The 18,015-nt window shown below is 42.4% G+C and overlaps 2 protein-coding genes across 2 annotated transcripts; one reads left to right on the top strand and one right to left on the bottom strand.

The window, feature by feature from the left end:
• Positions 1 to 3,690: 3,690 nt before the first annotated feature.
• Positions 3,691 to 7,835, top strand: LOC149285801 (NADPH oxidase organizer 1-like). The gene is made up of 7 exons (XM_089494859.1): positions 3,691 to 3,765; positions 4,309 to 4,384; positions 5,025 to 5,202; positions 5,526 to 5,722; positions 5,835 to 5,948; positions 6,251 to 6,368; positions 7,151 to 7,835. The coding sequence occupies exons 1-7, from the start codon at positions 3,691 to 3,693 to the stop codon at positions 7,833 to 7,835; spliced, it is 1,443 nt and encodes a 480-aa protein (XP_089350985.1).
• Positions 7,836 to 8,567: 732 nt separating this feature from the next.
• Positions 8,568 to 16,885, bottom strand: LOC149285800 (transducin beta-like protein 3). The gene is made up of 22 exons (XM_089494856.1): positions 16,854 to 16,885; positions 16,279 to 16,330; positions 15,399 to 15,494; positions 15,236 to 15,283; positions 14,970 to 15,111; positions 14,681 to 14,765; positions 14,383 to 14,553; positions 13,845 to 13,920; positions 13,660 to 13,756; positions 13,313 to 13,521; positions 12,976 to 13,117; positions 12,349 to 12,407; positions 12,086 to 12,192; positions 11,753 to 11,903; positions 11,431 to 11,661; positions 11,143 to 11,213; positions 10,909 to 11,065; positions 10,747 to 10,805; positions 9,771 to 9,874; positions 9,490 to 9,561; positions 8,956 to 9,114; positions 8,568 to 8,737 (listed from the first exon to the last, which is right to left on the bottom strand). Exons 1-22 carry the CDS (start codon positions 16,883 to 16,885, stop codon positions 8,568 to 8,570), a joined length of 2,490 nt encoding a protein of 829 aa, XP_089350982.1.
• Positions 16,886 to 18,015: the final 1,130 nt, after the last annotated feature.

Below are 18,015 nucleotides of genomic sequence, written 5' to 3'. Positions count from 1 at the left end.
CCTCCTTGCTCATTGGGCCCAGATGGAAATCTATGCCTGGGGTCGTTGGTTCTTTCACGTAGAGGACGTGCAAAGCAAATTGAAATTGATCTCCTACAAGCCGGATCTCTAGGAGTGCTCGGTTCTCTGAAGTTACTGGGTCAATGTATATAAGGAAATACCGTATGGATTGAAACAGGTATGTCAAGGACAAGCAGGTGATTAGGATTATGCTTGTCTGACTCCTCCGCGAAGCATCCAGGGAGGAGCAGGCTTTCCAAAAACGCAGAATAAGGGAATCGTCGTTTGGGATCACTTCCTGGTGTAAAATACCCAACAAGAGAGAAACACCGAGCCATGGCCAGAACTGGGAACTTTCCACACGGGCCGACCTTGGGACGCTTTAAATATTAACCTTTTAATGCCCAATAGGTAGAATTAGCAAATGTAGCAACTCATCAGATGTGTTGGCCAAAATGACCAAGTACTTGTCCTCGTGGAAACCTTGACTCGTCATTATTTCAAGATACACTTAATTAAGTCGCCTGCATTCAAGCAGGGATATCAACCATAGCATAACGGGAGCAAAAGCACGAACTGGGAGTCTCATCTCATAACGTTCTCTCCCTTTTCCTCCTCCATGCTTACAATAGCTGAGTGATCCAATCAGCAGCAATCAGCAATTTAACAATAGGGGAGAGATAACGTAACGGCAGGTTTCTAAAAAAAATAAAAAAAAATATATATATATAGATATATTTATATATATTTGCTTATTTTTGAGGTTATATATGATTTAGATTTGGGAAAAGGGGGCAGATCCCGTTTGAAATATCAGCCAATCACCATGAGCTGGAAAAATTATAGTACTTAAAACTGCTTTTTTAATAGTATGAATGAATGTTTAACCATTCCAGTGCCGGTAGCATATACCACGCAGGATATCCAGTATTAGCGTCCCTTTAACTCTACATTGTCTACAGGCACGTTCTTAGATCAAAAGAACGTTACGTATAGAACATTATTAATATATTACTATTTACAGCAACAATTAGTGGAGACAATTACAACATGTGAATAATCAAAGCACGAAAAATCCCCGCCTCATTAACCATCTATTGGAATTGTCTTTGTATTTAACAGAAGATTTCCTTTCCCCTGAAATGAATCATATGTAAGCATTCCAATTGTATCACAGCTGAAATCCCTGCTTGAGTACAGGTGACTCCACTCAGAATATCTTTACCACGTCAGGATTTTTTTTAGAAAGTCTGTACGATAGAATGTTTGTGTTTCTCATAGGTCTAGAACATTGTTGAGCAGCCATTTTTTGGGGGGGTTTCACTGGAGGCCAGTCAGCCCAATTAAATTGACCTTTTCTCCACCTAATCTGGATCATACCATTCGAGTATGCCCTACCTGCATACCTTTTTCCTTGATGCCCCTCGTTTCTCCCCCGATGCCCCTCTTTCCCAGGAGCTCGGAATGTTTCCCGAGTATGAGGGTATCGCAGGGTTCTACAGCCCTAAAAGCCCCCGATAATGTGTATAGAAACAGCAGGAAACGGCTTTATAAATTAAACGGGTAAATAAACCCCATTATTCTTCTTCTAAATGCCCCCTTCAGTTACACAAATACCCCAAAGATTACCACCCCTCTAACCACCCCTCTTAAACCAAATTTCCCCTCTTCAACCGTTCCAAACGTTGGCAGCACAAACCAAAATTAAAAAAGTTACCGGTCCAATTAAAGATCAAATCTCTATATTTTATCTTTTATTTTATTTGTTTGGTTTTTTTTTGTGTATTTGCCCTTCGTCAGATTCCAAATCGGAATGCGGGTATATATACATTCAAAAATGTTTGGGTTGGGTAAAGTCCAAAATTAGTCGCGTGAATTTTAGATCCTTAAATAGATTTTAAAGAATGATGCAATTATCTCGCTTGCAACACAACGAAAATAATGTCGATATTTATTTAACCAAATCTCCAAGCACAATAGGTCAAAAAGTAAGTGTTTATTTAACCCATTACTTACACGAATACGCATGTTTTAACCCAAAAATCATATTGCGGGGGGGGGGGGGGGTAAAGACCGGGTCTCGGGGTCACTGCAGGGAGACGAGTCAGGGTTACCACGAGGGCCGGTATTAAAGCCGTTTGGGTCACACATTTGGCGAGTCAGTACATTGAATCTTTACAATTGGCTATTAAAGGGTTAATATTTCAAGATTCCCCGGGTCAGCTCATTTATCAGGTACATGGGGGGGCGGGGGGCGCTTTTTGCAAAAAATATGTAGGGGGTTTAGTCCAAAAATGTACTCCTAATGCAAAGTTGGAAATGTGGTCTTATCACCATAGCAACTAAACTATCCGTGCAGTCGTCAGGATCATTCCATCGATTCCTAACTCTCCAAATATTCCGTGCGTGTTCCATGTATGTATTATATATGTTATAATATATATATATTATAAAGTTACTTTCTGTGCCTATTCGAGAGATTAGGGGTTTTTTTGAAGAAAAAAAATATTGGCAATAATAAAAAAAAAAAATTAAAAAAAATAAAAATAAAAATAATTATAAAAATAATAATAATAATAATAATAATAATAAAACCCCAATAAAAACTATTTATAGAGAGAGGTTAAAATGACGAGATTTGGATCAGGAGAGAAATGTGAAAAATAAATATTATGGATGATAGAGAGATTGGATCATACGGGGAAAAACCTCCGAGTGACTGTAGGGGAGGACGGCGCTTCCTTGTTCTCCGAACGAGGAGTGGAGGACGGGTACGGCCCGTAGTGATCGCTGTGATTTGATGAACGTGATTGGAGGATTATTTCGCAACCCTGATCCTCGTTCCTTATAAATAGAAGCCGTCAGGATCTTAGCTCGTAAAAACATATTATCTCCACGGTCTCAAGATGCCCCAGAGGGGTAGGAGTGGAAGCGGTCGTTATCCTCTGGAGGTTAAAGCTGTTGGAGTCCTTCAACATGGGAAATTCAAGGTATTGTAACTCCCATCACCTCGAGCTGGGAATATATGAACTTTTGTGTGCCTGGGATTACACGTGCGCATGCCTCGGACAGTTGATGCCGCCGTGCATGACCCCTGTCCTCGCTGAAACGTGATTCCTGCTTATTTTTAAGTCCATCGCCTTTCCAGAGATAATTTTTTTACGTTTTTCATAATTTCTCCGGGAACGCTTAATTGTCATGTGACTTATAAGCAGGTACTGATTGGCTGTTTCTTTAAAAACTTAAAAGCGTTAGTGTTTTTTTAAATCTGATTATTTGAACATTCAGAGGCAAAAATAAAATGACAGATCTGCTAAGGTTTGTTTGCTTAAGATGCTGCTGACGTGCTGATTTTGTTTCACGTGACAATTAAGCATTCCCTGAAAAAATAAGGAAATTATTTAATAAAAAGCCTGACATTGATCAGCGGTTCATCTGAATGTGTATCCCAGCTACAACCAAGGCTCTCACATCAAAATCTGTAGGCAATTTGTAGGAAAAAGGCATTCCAAACAGCCTGTATTTTAAGGTGTGAATAGTAAACAGAAAATGTGCTTTAGTGATCACGAACCGGTGTAATTTAAAGTAAAAATATTCTCTTTTGCTATCATAACTAATTTAAAAACATATGACATCACTACCCGATTCGATGGATTTGATAGTAAATCTTTGTTCTTTTCGCAGCATAATATGTTTACGGTCTTGTGGTCGGATCGTAACGATATTCTGATTTACCGAATGTTTGAAGACTTCAAGAAGTTAAACGTAAGTCTGGCAAAGAACGACCTTACTGTCCGTTAACTAGACCCGATTGGTGCTTTTGCACGCAGTATGTTTTGGTTGATATCCCTGCTTGAATGCAGGTGACTCAATTAAGTGTATCTTTAAATAACGACACGCCAAGGTTTCCATGACGACCTGTATTAGAGCCATTTGGGGAGTCACTACATAGAATCTTCATAATGGGCTATGAAAGGGTTAATAATCCTGCCGTATTTTTGTCATAATGATGTAGAAACATGACTCAAACCTTAATCAGTCGATCCTTCAATTCAGGAGCCACATGCCTATGCCATGCATGTTTAATACTCTCACTGTATTACCCTCTACCACCTCTGCTGGGAGGCTGTTCCCCTTATCTACCACCCCTCAGTAAAGTAAAACTTCCTTCTATCACATGACATGGCCCATATAAATGTATACAGTGTTATTCTTAGCTCTTGGGGTACGTCGTCTAAACGTTGTATAACCACTCGTTGAGGAGGAGCGAAACAAGTAATTTCAATTTCATTTCCATTCATTTTACAGCGACAGCTGAAGAAGAAATTCCCTCTGGAGTCCGGATTCTTCAAAAAGTCCGAGTGTGTCCTCCCTAAACTGAAAGGTAGTTTAACCTAAATCCTCCACCCAGAGTCGGCCGTCAGAAACACTGCCGACAAATCTTTTTTAATTCTTAAAATCTATTAAATATATATATATATATTTATTATTATTATCATTATTATTATATGATTATAATGTCAATATTTGTAAATCATTTTTTATAATATTTGTAAAAAAATTTTTTACAATTATTATTTTAAATCATGTTAATATAAAAAAAATGATTAAGAATTATTATATATATATATATATTTATTTTTTTAATAATTATGATAAAAAAATATTTCAATCCAACAGCCATGTTTATGTAAAAAAAAAAAAAAAATTTAAAAAAAAACAAAAAAAAAACTCTCCAGTCATCTGCCTTTAGCTGGAAGGACTGAAATATTTTGCCCGATGGTTTATAATTAAGATTTGCGCAATTCTTATCTTAACTTCCTTATTTTTAATTCCCAAGGCATCCTAGAAAGATCTGGACACTCCGGTGATACATTGTATCTCGGGCTTTCCCTGTAGCTCCACCCATTCACGTTGTCAATTAGAGTAGAACCTGTTGTGACATCCTTATAATTGCTTTTGGGGACATCGCCCCGAGAAATTCCACCCTTGTTAGTCACGCTAATGATCGCCTTCGTCCGCAGACGTTCCAATCTTTCGACGGAACAGAAACACGAACCGTTTCATCGAAAGGCTCCGGCTTCTTGAGGTCTACTCCACGGACCTTCTGAAAACCGACGGGAAAATCTCTCAGTCCGAAGAAGTCTTCAAGTTCTTCGCCCCGAGCAATTATGACCTTAATCCAACCTTTCCAGAAAACAGGTCCGTTTCCTTTCGTATTCCATTCTTGATACTTTTTATGGGAAAACACTTGGGTCGGGCTTTGTGTAGGACACACACTTGGTTCTTGGGGTCATGCTCTACGTGTCATTCTTTTTCCCCACCCAAGAAAGTGTCCCGTGTTAGCTTGGAACCTTAGAAGCTGCTTAGTTTGACCTTGTGGTCTGGCCAACCCTGAACGATCAACGAGGGTTCGAAAAGCGAGCGGTCATGACTGTTAGCAAGACCCGGTTACACCAATGACCCATCTGCTCAGGACTCGTATAGGATTTTAATGCTCATTAATGTTATTTTCCTGATTGCAGCTTGGTGATCATGCCGTCAGATGCAAGGGAGCAGAACAAAGAACCCCCGAAACCGCTGCCGGAACCCCCGGCCAAGGGACCCATCATCTCCCAGCAGTATGTGTGTATAGAAGACTATGAGACCAAAGACACCAAGAACAGGCCCTTCAAGGTGAAACGCAACGAGCTTCTGGGTGTGTTGATCAAGGAAAGCTCAGGTAACGTTATATCTCTGACGTTCTAGAATATCTATTCTATATCCAGCTGGAATTGGCGCTTGCGCTTTTTTAACGTTCCTTTCGCACTCCTAAATATATCTTATTCTTTTAGGCTGGTGGTTGGTGGAGAATGAGGAGAAGAGGGTTGCTTGGTTTCCCGCTCCTTATCTCAAAGACCTTGAAAGCAACGAGGATTCAAATTCAGGAGCAGATTCTGACTATGATGGTAAATATAGGAAACATCCAGAATAGTAATTATTTGTACCATAGTTTCCTAAAGGACAGAATTATCAGAATTAAGCAATAAAAGTATATATTTTTTTTATCTAGAAGAAATCTAGAACATACATGACTGTGTTCTTCATTCATCGTGTATTTATTATATATTCATAAAATGGTGCAGTGCGCTGTAAGACTTAAAAATTAGGTTTTCCCCCTTTTTATTGTTGGACTAAATTACTAAAAAGATTTTACAAATCAAAAAAAGAACATTATTTAAAAAAAAACAACTTACTTCTGTACCCACAGGAGTCGTTTACTACGCATCGAAAGGATATGAAGCCATGAGCTCTGATGAGCTGACCATCAGCATTGGAGTCATTGTGGAAGTCATGGAGAAATCCATCAACGGCTGGTGGCTGGTCAGGTAAGAAGAGCTGCGAGTCCTCAATGAGGGTTCTAATTAAACAACGTGTATCAGCAACTTAATTCCACAACATGAAGAGTGGATTTACAAACCATTCCTAAATGTATTACTGCTATGTAGAGTGTTGGTTGAAATAATGGTCGAATTCTCCTCAGAAAGAGTTTCCTTTAATTAGATCATGCGCATAATCGAGACAAGGCACACAACACACAAAAGTCGAAGCGTTGTCTGATTACATGTTTGAATTACATGGTTTATATAGCATCTTATCTACTTCTAATAGCATGCATTATTATGATTGGTTACTTTTCAAGCAAGTTACACCTCTTTAAGCTGCATAATTAAGAATGGCCTAGACTTGACCCTTTGCACATATATATAGAACAACATAGAGTAGGCGTGTTGGCGTGAACTCGTGCATATATCACAGACTAGACATTCCCTGCTTTCTTATGTCTTTGTCAGGAATAATATTTACGATCACATAAGCTTTCTTCTAACATTTAGGTTACCAATGATGGTCTCTCCTCAGCATAAGACCCCTTGTGTCCAGCCGGTGATATCCATAACTCGGACAAACATAGTGACATAGAATGGAACTTGGGGACTGATACTATTTCCATGGAAAGCTCTAACCATGTGCCTTCTACGAAATGTCTCCAGTAGCCATAATACTCTGGTGACTACTTCAGCCATGGCATGGCCTTCCATGGTGAATGTTACTGAGAAACACTAAACAAATCAGTGGGTCCAACCATAACCTCTCTTCGATTTGTCTTCAGGTATAATGGAAGAACCGGATACGTTCCTTCAATGTATCTAAAACCTTACAACACTTACCAGCAACTTCAAAGCATGATCACTCAGGGCAAATTTACGTCCACCCTTAACCTTTCCAAAGCCACCAGTTCGTTGGCCTTGAACGCATTAGCGGGAGGCTGGAGGTCTCAGGATGACCATCACGTGAACTCCACCAACGACAACAACAGAACGAACATCCAGAAACTGGACAGAAGGAAGTCGCGGTCTCTGTACGGTTTGTCGACAAACATGCAGCGTGAATTGGCTTCACCAGTGACCGGTAACCCAGACTGGACGCCTATCCCAAAGCAGAGGAAAAACTATAAGGAACCCGAGGCGATATCCAAGCCACAAAAAAGTTGCGATGTGATTACATCCAACGCTTCCCGGAAGCCTATGCCTTCCCCCCAACCTCAACACCCTCAGGCAGCAATGCAGATGCCCAAGCCAAAGAGAGATGAAGACTCCCGATCCAAGAATCCGGCACAGCACACGTACGATAGGATTTCAACCAACGCGTCTCCTACGCCCACCTCTTACCCTCAACCACAGCGACCTCAGGTCCCCAAACGGCCCAAACCACATGAGATTTTGCACAAGTGCACGACTGTGACAAAGACCGCCCTGCAAGCTCAGGCAGAACCCTACATCTCCAGCGCTAATTAATTAGTAATTAGTAAAAAAAAATCTATTCGGAAAAAAAAAACCATTTCATGCTTATGTACTTTATTTATTTTACCAATGTCCTGTGTATTCACTAAGTGAACGGTTGCCTACATCCAAGTACTTCCTACTTTTTTATTGTTAAATAAATATTTTCATATAAAGTGAATGTTTATTGCGCGTGTCTAATTACGACAAATTGAATCCCAGTTTATATATTATGTGCCTTGAATAGTTTGCAAAACGTGTTACCCTAAGTCATTGTGGGGGAGGGGGTACAACCAGTAACAGGGGCCCGGGAAAGCTCCCTGACCTGTCACGGGCCACCTGATTGGCCATCGGCCTGGTGGCCCATTGCGAGTGTAGGGCAGCATCACGAGGCGGGGTGGTGGGCCCTATTTGTGGGTTTTTACTTAATGACTCCAAATCTTATCATTAAAACTAGAAAGAAAACGTAAAGAAAAGCCTATGATAAAACCCGATTCACGCCGACATTTTATTGCCACGATTCACAGCAAAACGTTAGTTGGAATTTCTTTATTGCTGAGCAACGGCTGCCGAGTTGGTGTCAGAATTGGTTAAATAAACGGGAGAGAGAGCAAAAAAATAAGAAATGTTTACAAAAAGTCCAGTAAAACGTCCAATGTCCATTAGCACGTCAGGTAACACAGGAGGTCTTCCCGTCAGCCAATGAAACGCCTGCTTACATCGTGGCCGACATCTGGGATGAGGTCCTTATACCGCCACGTCCGCTGGTTTATTCCCGGTGTGATTGGCCGCCGCGTGAAGCGACACGGACATCTTTTCCTCTTGCTGCGGTATGTCCGTCAGCCTCATATGCTGCCACATGAAGTCCACAAACATGGAGGCTTGGAGCAACTTCCCCATTCTCTGCATGTGTCGCTCTGAGAACAAGAACGATATGGTCAGTACAGCTAGCCTCGTAAGCTTTAGCTCTCTCCTTAAATTACATTTAGGTGATGAATCACTGAACGAAACATTTCAAAGATGTCTGCTTTATTGTGCTTTCTACTTAAATAGCCTTAGATCCTCAAACAAGAACCGAAGCATCCCCCACAGGATCCACGTAGCTCATCCTGAGAAACTCTGCCCCAGAACTCACCGGTGTAGGGTATGAGAGCCTCCACGCTGCCACGGATCCCGTTGTATTGCAGCAGGGTTTCGGGAGACTCGTGGGTTAAAAGAACGTTCAGCAAGGACTGAGCCTCGGGGCAGTTGCGGGAGTTTGTGTTCCACACACTGCAGTAGCGGAGTACGGCCTCTGCAGCGATGGCGGGAGAAGAACAAGAGAACATGGGGGGAGACATTCAGAACACAAGTAACACGAGCAAGAAGTAATCATTGCAATAAATAAATAAAAAAATATTATATATATATATGTAGTTTTTATGGCAGCAACGAATCAGTGACTGGTATTGCATCACGTGATAATTAAGTGAGTCCTGGCAAAAAACATCTTAACTATTCGTAGAGGCGGTTTAGACATCCAATGGGAATGTTTTTAAACAGCACTTTAAGTGGAACAGCACCGTTGAAATACATTGTTACTGCCATAAAACTTGGCCTGGTATTTAAACACAGGTACAAGCATCCTAAAGAGTTAAACTGGTTCTGTTCTCTGACGGCGGCCACGTACCTTTCTGATCCTGACGCAGTCTTAGAATGTTTGTCTCTAGATCGTCTCTTCCCTGAGGCTCTCGTAGGACAGCTGAGATGGAAAAAGACCACCGCCGTTAAATATTTCTTCCCAGAGGAAATCAAACAGTATGGCAACTACTATAACGGCAGATTCCTAAACGTATTTGATCACATCGCTCATCGGCCTTGGGATGAAGAACGGTCCCCAAAAGCTGGAAATCCACAAAACCAGACGATAACGGGGGGGGGTAAAGCGGGGCTCCTCTACTAAACACTCACCTTTAATGACTGTTAGCACCGTGTGGGGCTGGTCTAAGGAGATGGCCAGACCCAGCGCCTTCAGGAATCTCTTCTCGTGTAGAAGGTTGGACAACTCTTGCTGCCTACGATTAATAAATACAAAATGTGTTAGAAGATGGGCATTTTAAGGAGCATAAAGCTCTATTTTATTTATTTTTACAAATATTACCGGACTCAAATGATATGATGTAAAATTGGTCTACAGCCTACACTACTGTGTAATGGTTTGGGGTCACTCAGAAATGTCCTTGCTTTTTAAAGAAAAGCTAATTTCGTCCATTAAAATTACATTAAATGGATCAAAAATCCAGCGCAGACGGGGTTAATGTTGTAAATGGCTATTGTAGCTGGAAACGGCTGATTTTTAATGGAATCTCTTCAGAGGTGTACAGAAGCCCTTTATCACTCCCATCACTCCTGTGTTCCAATGGCCCTTTATCACTCCCATCACTCCTGTGTTCCAATGGCCCTTTATCACTCCCATCACTCCTGTGTTCCAACGGCCCTTTATCACTCCCATCACCCCTGTGTTCCAATGGCCCTTTATCACTCCTGTGTTCCAATGGCCCTTTATCACTTCCATCATTCCTGTGTTCCAATGGCCCTTTATCACTCCCATCACTCCTGTGTTCCAATGGCCCTTTATCACTCCCATCACTCCTGTGTTCCAACGGCCCTTTATCACTCCCATCACCCCTGTGTTCCAATGGCCCTTTATCACTCCTGTGTTCCAATGGCCCTTTATCATTCCCTGCAGAGCTCAGGGTCGCCACCTGGTGGCACCAAATGGAATTCCCTCCGCTTTACACAAAACAGCTGGAAAAAAATGAAAACCAGAAAAAAACATGGAAGCCGGTGGCTGTAGGTTCTAAACAGCCGTTCCTGCTATACATTCTGTGCTAAAAGCTTTAACGAGCCTCATTAAAGTGTCACCATTTAACAATCAGTAACTCACTTAAGGATCTCCTCCTCCTGCTTTGCCTGGACTTCGGCCAATTCAGTCTCTGTGACGTCCTATAAAATCAAAAGCAAACGGGAGTCTCTAAGTAAACCGTGGCACATGATACTGAATAAGCCCCTTCCGCGATACTTTACTAAGTAGTGAAATAGTTCGCACCTTCCACAGGACGATGGTGGAGTCTGCGGACGCGGTCACTACGGCATCATCCTGTCTGTTGCTGTGCAGACCCCACACCTTATCCTCGTGGGAATCCAAGGTTTTAACGCACTCGTTGGTTTTAATGGTCCAAAGCTTCAGAAGACCATCCGACCCGCTGCAGGAAAAAAATAAATGAATCTATCCTGTATAAAAAGCGGAATAGAGAACAGGAGGGAGCGGCTGGATAGGTACCTCGAAAGCATCTGCGTGCCTCTGCTGACGAATATCACCTTCAGCACCGAGGCATCGTGACCCTCGAACGTCTGCGAGAGAGGAACGTGGCGTATTAATAATCTTCACATAGATGTACAGAAATCACGGAGATGTGCCACGCTTATAAAGTATAATGTTTTCTATCTCCAACCGCCAGGGACAGCAAGCTCCCCAACAGGAGGCAGAAGCACACAAGAGGGTTTATCTGCTAAATAAAGCGAGAACTACGTGAAACATGTCCTCTTTTGATGAATTGGTTTCAATCACCTTCAGGCAGCTGAAATCTTGCAGACCCCAAAGTTTAAGCGACCCATCTGCTGACGTTGTTGCTAAAACCTGGTCCACGGGGGAAAACTGCACACACCAGATGCCTCTCTTGTGTCCTCGGAAGGCACCCAGCAGCGAACAGTCAGCGGCTGCCCAAAGCTTGGCCGTCCGATCCTGAGACCCCGAGGCGATGAGCTTGTCGTTGGGTGACACCGCAACGCTGTTAATGTCCTGCACAGGGAACACATAGACAATTTCCCCTTCAGAGAGACAGAAAATGGGTTCGCCCTTTGCGATAACCGCGTTCTTCGGGTCTCCTCACCTTGTCGTGGGCCTTTTCCGTGACACACGCATGCAAAGTTTCAAGCTCAGGGAGCTTGCCATCCGTGTTCTTGGAAGAGATGGATTCTGGGAGTTTCCATAACTTCATGGTGAAGTCCTGACTGCCGCTTACGAGAAAGGATTCCTTCATTCTGCAGAAAGATGGGACAGGAGGTCAGAGAAGAAGACTATCGAAAAGACCACCCGCTCCCACAGCAAATACTTCTTTCCCCACAAACCTGACGATCCAGAAGAAACACAAAGATATCGGAGGAAGGGTCCCCTCCGGATAACGATAAAAAAACCAATAAAGGGTTCTCCAGACGAGCTTTACCTTGAACATGAGATTGCTCCCACGCCATTCGTGTGGCCAATGCCCTGTGCCACGCACGCCACCTTCCCAGAGACCTTATTCATTTGCCAAATTCTGACGGTGTTATCCTGTGGCAGAGAAAGAAGGCAGAATGTTATAGTCTACTCAGCCAATGCGTGGAAAAGGACAAAACCAACGGGGTCTGCAGGGTTCCCATCCCCCCGGGACCAGTTCCGCTCTTAAAGATGCCAGACTAAGTCGGAAGACGGAAAGTCGGCTCATACCTTAGCGCAGCTGGCAAAGAGGAGGCCTTTCTTAAACACGTCCAGGGCAAGAACAGTCTCTAAAAGGAGAAAATCATTAAGACGCGTGATTACAAACATTCTCCTCCAAATGCTGCATCCATTTTGGCAGCGATATTACCGGTTGCGGCTATGATCGGACAGGCTGATCCGGACCCCATCAGACCCTGTGTGTACTCGAGGTTCTAGTGCGAGAGGCGAGCCCTACGGCTCAATTACATCTTTTTTTTTAACAATTCTGTATCTCATGCAGCATTAGAAACCTTTCCTCGTACTGCTGAATGTCCAAACCCTTCCCAGAACCAATTCTTTAATCAACTATAAATTTGCCAGGAACACTCATTCGTCACGCGGCACAAAGCTTCTTAAAATTTTAACATTTTACGTGATTACTCCTTTAGAGGAAATTTATTTCCACTAAAGTTTATTTGCCTAACGGACCAGGCATAATAATATTTGTCCTAGTGGAACCGCACCTTAAGAGACTCAGAACCCACCACCTTGAGTCTTCTCACGCAGTACGCTGCATGGGAAAGGAACCCCGTTATCTGTGTCAGCGTCATACTCCTAGACAGTATATGCAGGAGCCTTGGATCCACACAAGCTCACCTGTATGTCCGTAGAGTATCTGGCAGTCTGACGTGGCCAGCTCAAACACTTTCAGTTGGGGGCTGTTGGTGGCAACCACAATATGGGAGTCGGATGGACCCAGGAACTTCACATCCAGAACCTCATCATTGTAGCCCGCAAACTGGAAGACAAGAGAGGAGGAGGACAAAGTGAGATCTGTGAAATGACCGAAGAAACCTGACAAAGCTTGAGACATGATCAGCCCTTACCCAGAGCTCACTGAGAATGATGGGATTTGTCATTCAGGACGAGGTCGGGAACACTGGCCCGCTTGCGGCTTGTTGTGTTCCAAGGGTCGGTGGATTACGAGACCTACCTGCTTTTCCAGATGGAGATTCTGGAGATCATAGATGGCGATGTTGTGTTCCGCCGTCACTGTGAGAACCTCCTGCTGGTTCGGGAGAAGCAGGCAGTAGGTGAGGCTGTGCTCGCTGGTCTCATCCTCTGAGATTTTTGCCGTCGCGTGTGGCGCGGTCTGGCTGCGCACGCACCTCGCCGATGCCGCATCCCACACCCGCAACATACCTGCCCGGACAAAGTAAGGAAAACACCCGCACAAAAGGTTTCTCCCAGAGATCAATGGACAGCAGCAAAAAATACTGAAACGATCTTAAGATCACGTTGTGACTTATATTTTCCGGCATTTTTCCTGAATTCCCTTACCTTTGCTGCCAGCCGTCAGGAAGTGAAGAGGTTTTGCCTCTTTTTCTTGGCCAGTAGTTTCAGGGGAGTCGGGGAGAAGGAGGACAAACTCAACACTCTGTCCGATAAAGAGAAAGTATTAAAGTAATACTCGTCCCGCCGTATAAAGGTACGTATAGGGGCGCTGCTGATCTCTCTATAGTCACCTCATACACTGGCACTGTCCTCTTAGAGCTTCTGGTCTTCAAGTCCCATACGGTACAGATCTTATCTCTGCCTGAACTGTTCATTTGGAGAACGGAAAAAAAAATGTCAGCACTGAAGATGTCCATTCATGAGCTATTGCTAGAATATAAAGGGCTGTCAGATGTAATGTAAGGAAGTTTTACTTTACCCAGAGGGCGGTAGATAAATGGAACAGCCTCCCATCAGAAGTGGTAGAGGCTAATACAGTGAGGGAATTTAAACACGCATGGGATAAGCAAAAAGCTATCTTGACTGATTAAGGTTGAGTCTTTACATCAGGAAAAAAAAAGGGGCAGACTAGACGGGTCGAATGGCTCTTATCTGCCAACAAATTCTATGTTTTGTACATGACAGATCCCTGAAATCGAACCTTTAGGCAGTCAGTGTGCCAAACAGCCGAGATTAACTCATGAATGGCCAGAGATGCTGATTAGGAGGGTGTTCTTAAAAAAAGGGTTAACGACAGGGCAGATTAAAACCTGCATTTTAACCACCGACCTTATCATTGTATCGCCATCAGGTGAGAAGCAGAGCGAGGTCACGGCGCTGTAGTGGGTTTCCAGCACACACAGGCATCGGCTGGATTTTAAATCCCACATCCGTATCGTGTAATCCATGGAGGATGAGAAGAGCTGCAGGCGGGACATGTCCGGGTGAAACTGTACCAGGCTGCGGAAGAGAACACGGGCGATCGCTGTATGAAGAATGTAATAAATACAGCGCAAAAGAATCTCCAAAACTCAATAAACCCGTGTATTTTAATCCATGCATGCGTGGGGGGAATGAAGTGTCTTACTGTACGACTCCGGAGGATCCCTTTAGGTTGTGGGTACAATACTGCTTGATAACATCCCAGATCTTTATGGTGCTGTCGCAGCCTCCTGCAATCACAGACGCAGTTTGCATAGAATTAGTATTATCCAAATCCAATATATTGTGGGAAAGATCAATAGAAGACAAATTAAAGAAAAACATTAACGACAGCAGGACCATTTATCAAAGGCCATCAATTTCAATACAAACATGGAAAGAGTAGATTATCGTTTATGAAAACTTGGACGGCATGAAGGAAAGTCTGTAACTACCTGTGGCCAGAAGTGTGGAGGTGGAATCGAAGGTCATGCTGGCAACCGGGGCAGTATGGATGGCTTTCCAGGTTCGGGAACAGACGCCTTCTTTCCATTCCCATTGCTTCAGCAGAAGAGCCCGGCTTCCGGTTACCAGGACCTACGGAGGAAGCAGGTGATGAGCCATATCAGACAAATGCGGCTGGCTACACATGGATGTACCTGCCCTCGCTTAATAAAGAAATAAGTTAATATATATATATATATATATTCTGTATGTTTACCTGATCGTCTGGGCTGAGTGCAAATGAGGATATATCTTCTTGGTCCTCCTAACAAAAAAACAAAAATATATTTAAAAACAAAAACACGGCACAATTCTAGACCATTGTCTGCAGTTCTGGATTCTAAAAACAAAAACGACATTTCCATCCATGAATGTTTTACCTGCTCAATGGAATAAGCGACAGTTCCCGTTGCAATGTCCAGTATGTTGAGTTTATTTCCACAGGTACAGAACAGATATGTCCCATCTTTATTTATCTAATAAGGGAAAAATATTTAGAATTAATACATCAGGGAATAAAATTCACATTATTATTTTATAATGAGTACAACATCTTATATAGAAGTGCTAGCTCAGTATCCTGGGAAATTTGACAGGTGTAGCCGAACACTCCCCTAAATTACTATAGGTACACTCTATCCACCCTTTCCTCGCCCAAGAAGTCACAAAAACTACGGTTTATTCACGTATTATTTCCCGCCTCGACTACTGCAACACCCTTCTGGTTGGCATTCCTTTGTCCCGACTCTCTCCATCCAAAATGCAGCCGCTGGGCTTATCTTCTGTACTCTACGCTCTTCTTCTGCTTCTTCTTCCTACAATCAATTCGGCTAGAACCTATCTGCCACTAACACAACCTCCATATCCATCTATGGAACTTTTTCTACAACCCATTCCCGTCTAGATCGTAAGCTTGCGAGCCGAGCCTCTCCACCTAATGTATCGGTGCGTCGTAGTCCATCAAGTTCTAATTTTGTCAGACCCTTTGAATGTATGGGCTGTAAGAGGCGCTGCGGAAATCAGGGGCGCTATATAAATAAAATAGAATATAATTATTAATAATAATAATATTATTATTATTATTATTAATAATAATAATAATAGAAGACTATGTCCCTGTCAAACTAATGAGATCACCTGCTAACAAACGCACAAATGTGTCTGCCGATAACTAGAGGTCCCCCACCGACAATCAAAGTGAAAATCTTTGCAGACAGTAAAATTCCTGTATCCCAAATCCTTAAAGATGAGCGTAATCACCTGGACTTTTCCTCCTTTGTAAAAAGCTTCAATTTTTCTGGTGACGGCGTAACTGGAAAGAATTTTAAAGGCGTTAGAGTAGAAGAAAAGAAGGAAACGTTAGACCGCTACTAAGTGTCCGACATAAAAAACTAGAATCGATATGGAACGCCACAAATAACATAATATTCATTTTTATAATTATTTTTTAGTGTTTCTTTTAAGCACCGTCACATTCTGAAGCACTGTGCACATCCTCAAACTTTGCTAGTAAGTTACGTGACGTATAAACACTGTGAGAGCAAGTGCCTGGAGGTGCAGGGGTATTGGGGGGTAATTTATAGAACATTTAAAAAGCAGCCATGTAACCATAACAACAACCAATTGAGTGTTTCCAATGATTGCACCATTCCATTGGTTGCTATGGTTATAAGACCAGAATTGAAACGTTGTATCAGTACCACTCACACCTCAATGGGTGCTTTGCATTGCGCTGGATATGTCGTTCTTGGATTGTAAGGGTTAACAGTGTTGAGTTTCATTTGGACTTTTGAAAAAGACTAGCGATTTCTGACAATAAAGAGTTAATTTCTTACTTAGTCTTGAACTGCAACCCGGAGTAGGCCATGTTTCTTTAAACAGTCGAGTTTCCTATGCCATTAAGACTTTACACATGCAGATACCGACAATCCATGTGTTTCCTCCAGCAGCACTGCACTTCCGGCGCTGCAGTGTGACGTCGTTCGACCGGATTACTGATAGCCGCCATCTTGCTACACCCAGCATTTTGTCCTTCGCACTTTCGTCGCCATCTTTGTACACCCAAGTGCTTTTATTCACTGTCCCTTTAGTAGGGTGACTATAAAAGATACGCATCTTTCTATAAATTATTTTTATTGAGAGGTATTGTGAAGATTTTAATTAACGTACTTTAAAGAAAGTAACACTATTTTTTTTCCCCACCGCCTCCAAGGCGTGGAGATTTTTCACTTACATTATAGTTGTAATTTTCATGAAATATATGGGGTGAGGTATACGGGGATCATAAAGACATGATAGGCACAATGCTTTAAATGGCGCTTGTGGCATAACCCTATGTATTAACATAACCAACAGCTTTTATCCCATAACAACACTTTGGATGTAGCCGTTAAAATTGCCGTTTGGCACCAAAAAATATTTTTTCATGGGTTGCACCACATTTTGTGGCAGATTGTGGCAATTTCGCTCACAAATCTCATTTTTGAAGTGACTGACGCATTCAGAAGGAACAATCACTCAAATCCTCCCCCTGTGCCTCTGTTTCCTTATCTGATTGCCCCTCTCTCCTCCCCTGATGCCCCTCTTTTCCAGGAGGTCAGAATGTTTGCTGGGTATGAGGGGATCGCAGGGTTCTATAGCCCTAAAAGCCCTGATAATGTGTATAGAAACCGCAGGAAATGTGTGAAGAATCAAGAGGAAGTATTTCTTTTTTTTTTTTTACACAATTTTACACAAAACGCTGCAAATTACATTAAATCCCATTATTTGTTATGATTTTTTTTTATTTTTTTTCCGAAACACTATATTAATAGGCCAGGCAAATAAAAGGAAAAGTCCAGGGCAATTAAAAAAATGCCCAGGGTTATTTTTTTTTCCGGATTAATAAATATTTATTAATTATAAACACGACATCACCGCACAGTTCATCTGTTACACCAGTCTTATTATATAAATCATACAAATTGGAGAAATTTTACACCACGCAAGTTATAAATA

This window comes from Sceloporus occidentalis, unplaced genomic scaffold, assembly GCF_023333645.1.
Source record: "Sceloporus occidentalis isolate IW3139 unplaced genomic scaffold, rSceOcc1.0.p SCAF_76, whole genome shotgun sequence".
NCBI classification, from domain to species: Eukaryota; Metazoa; Chordata; class Lepidosauria; order Squamata; family Phrynosomatidae; genus Sceloporus; species Sceloporus occidentalis.
Note: the sequence above shows the minus strand (reverse complement) of the source record. Positions and strands in the feature narration are given on the sequence as shown.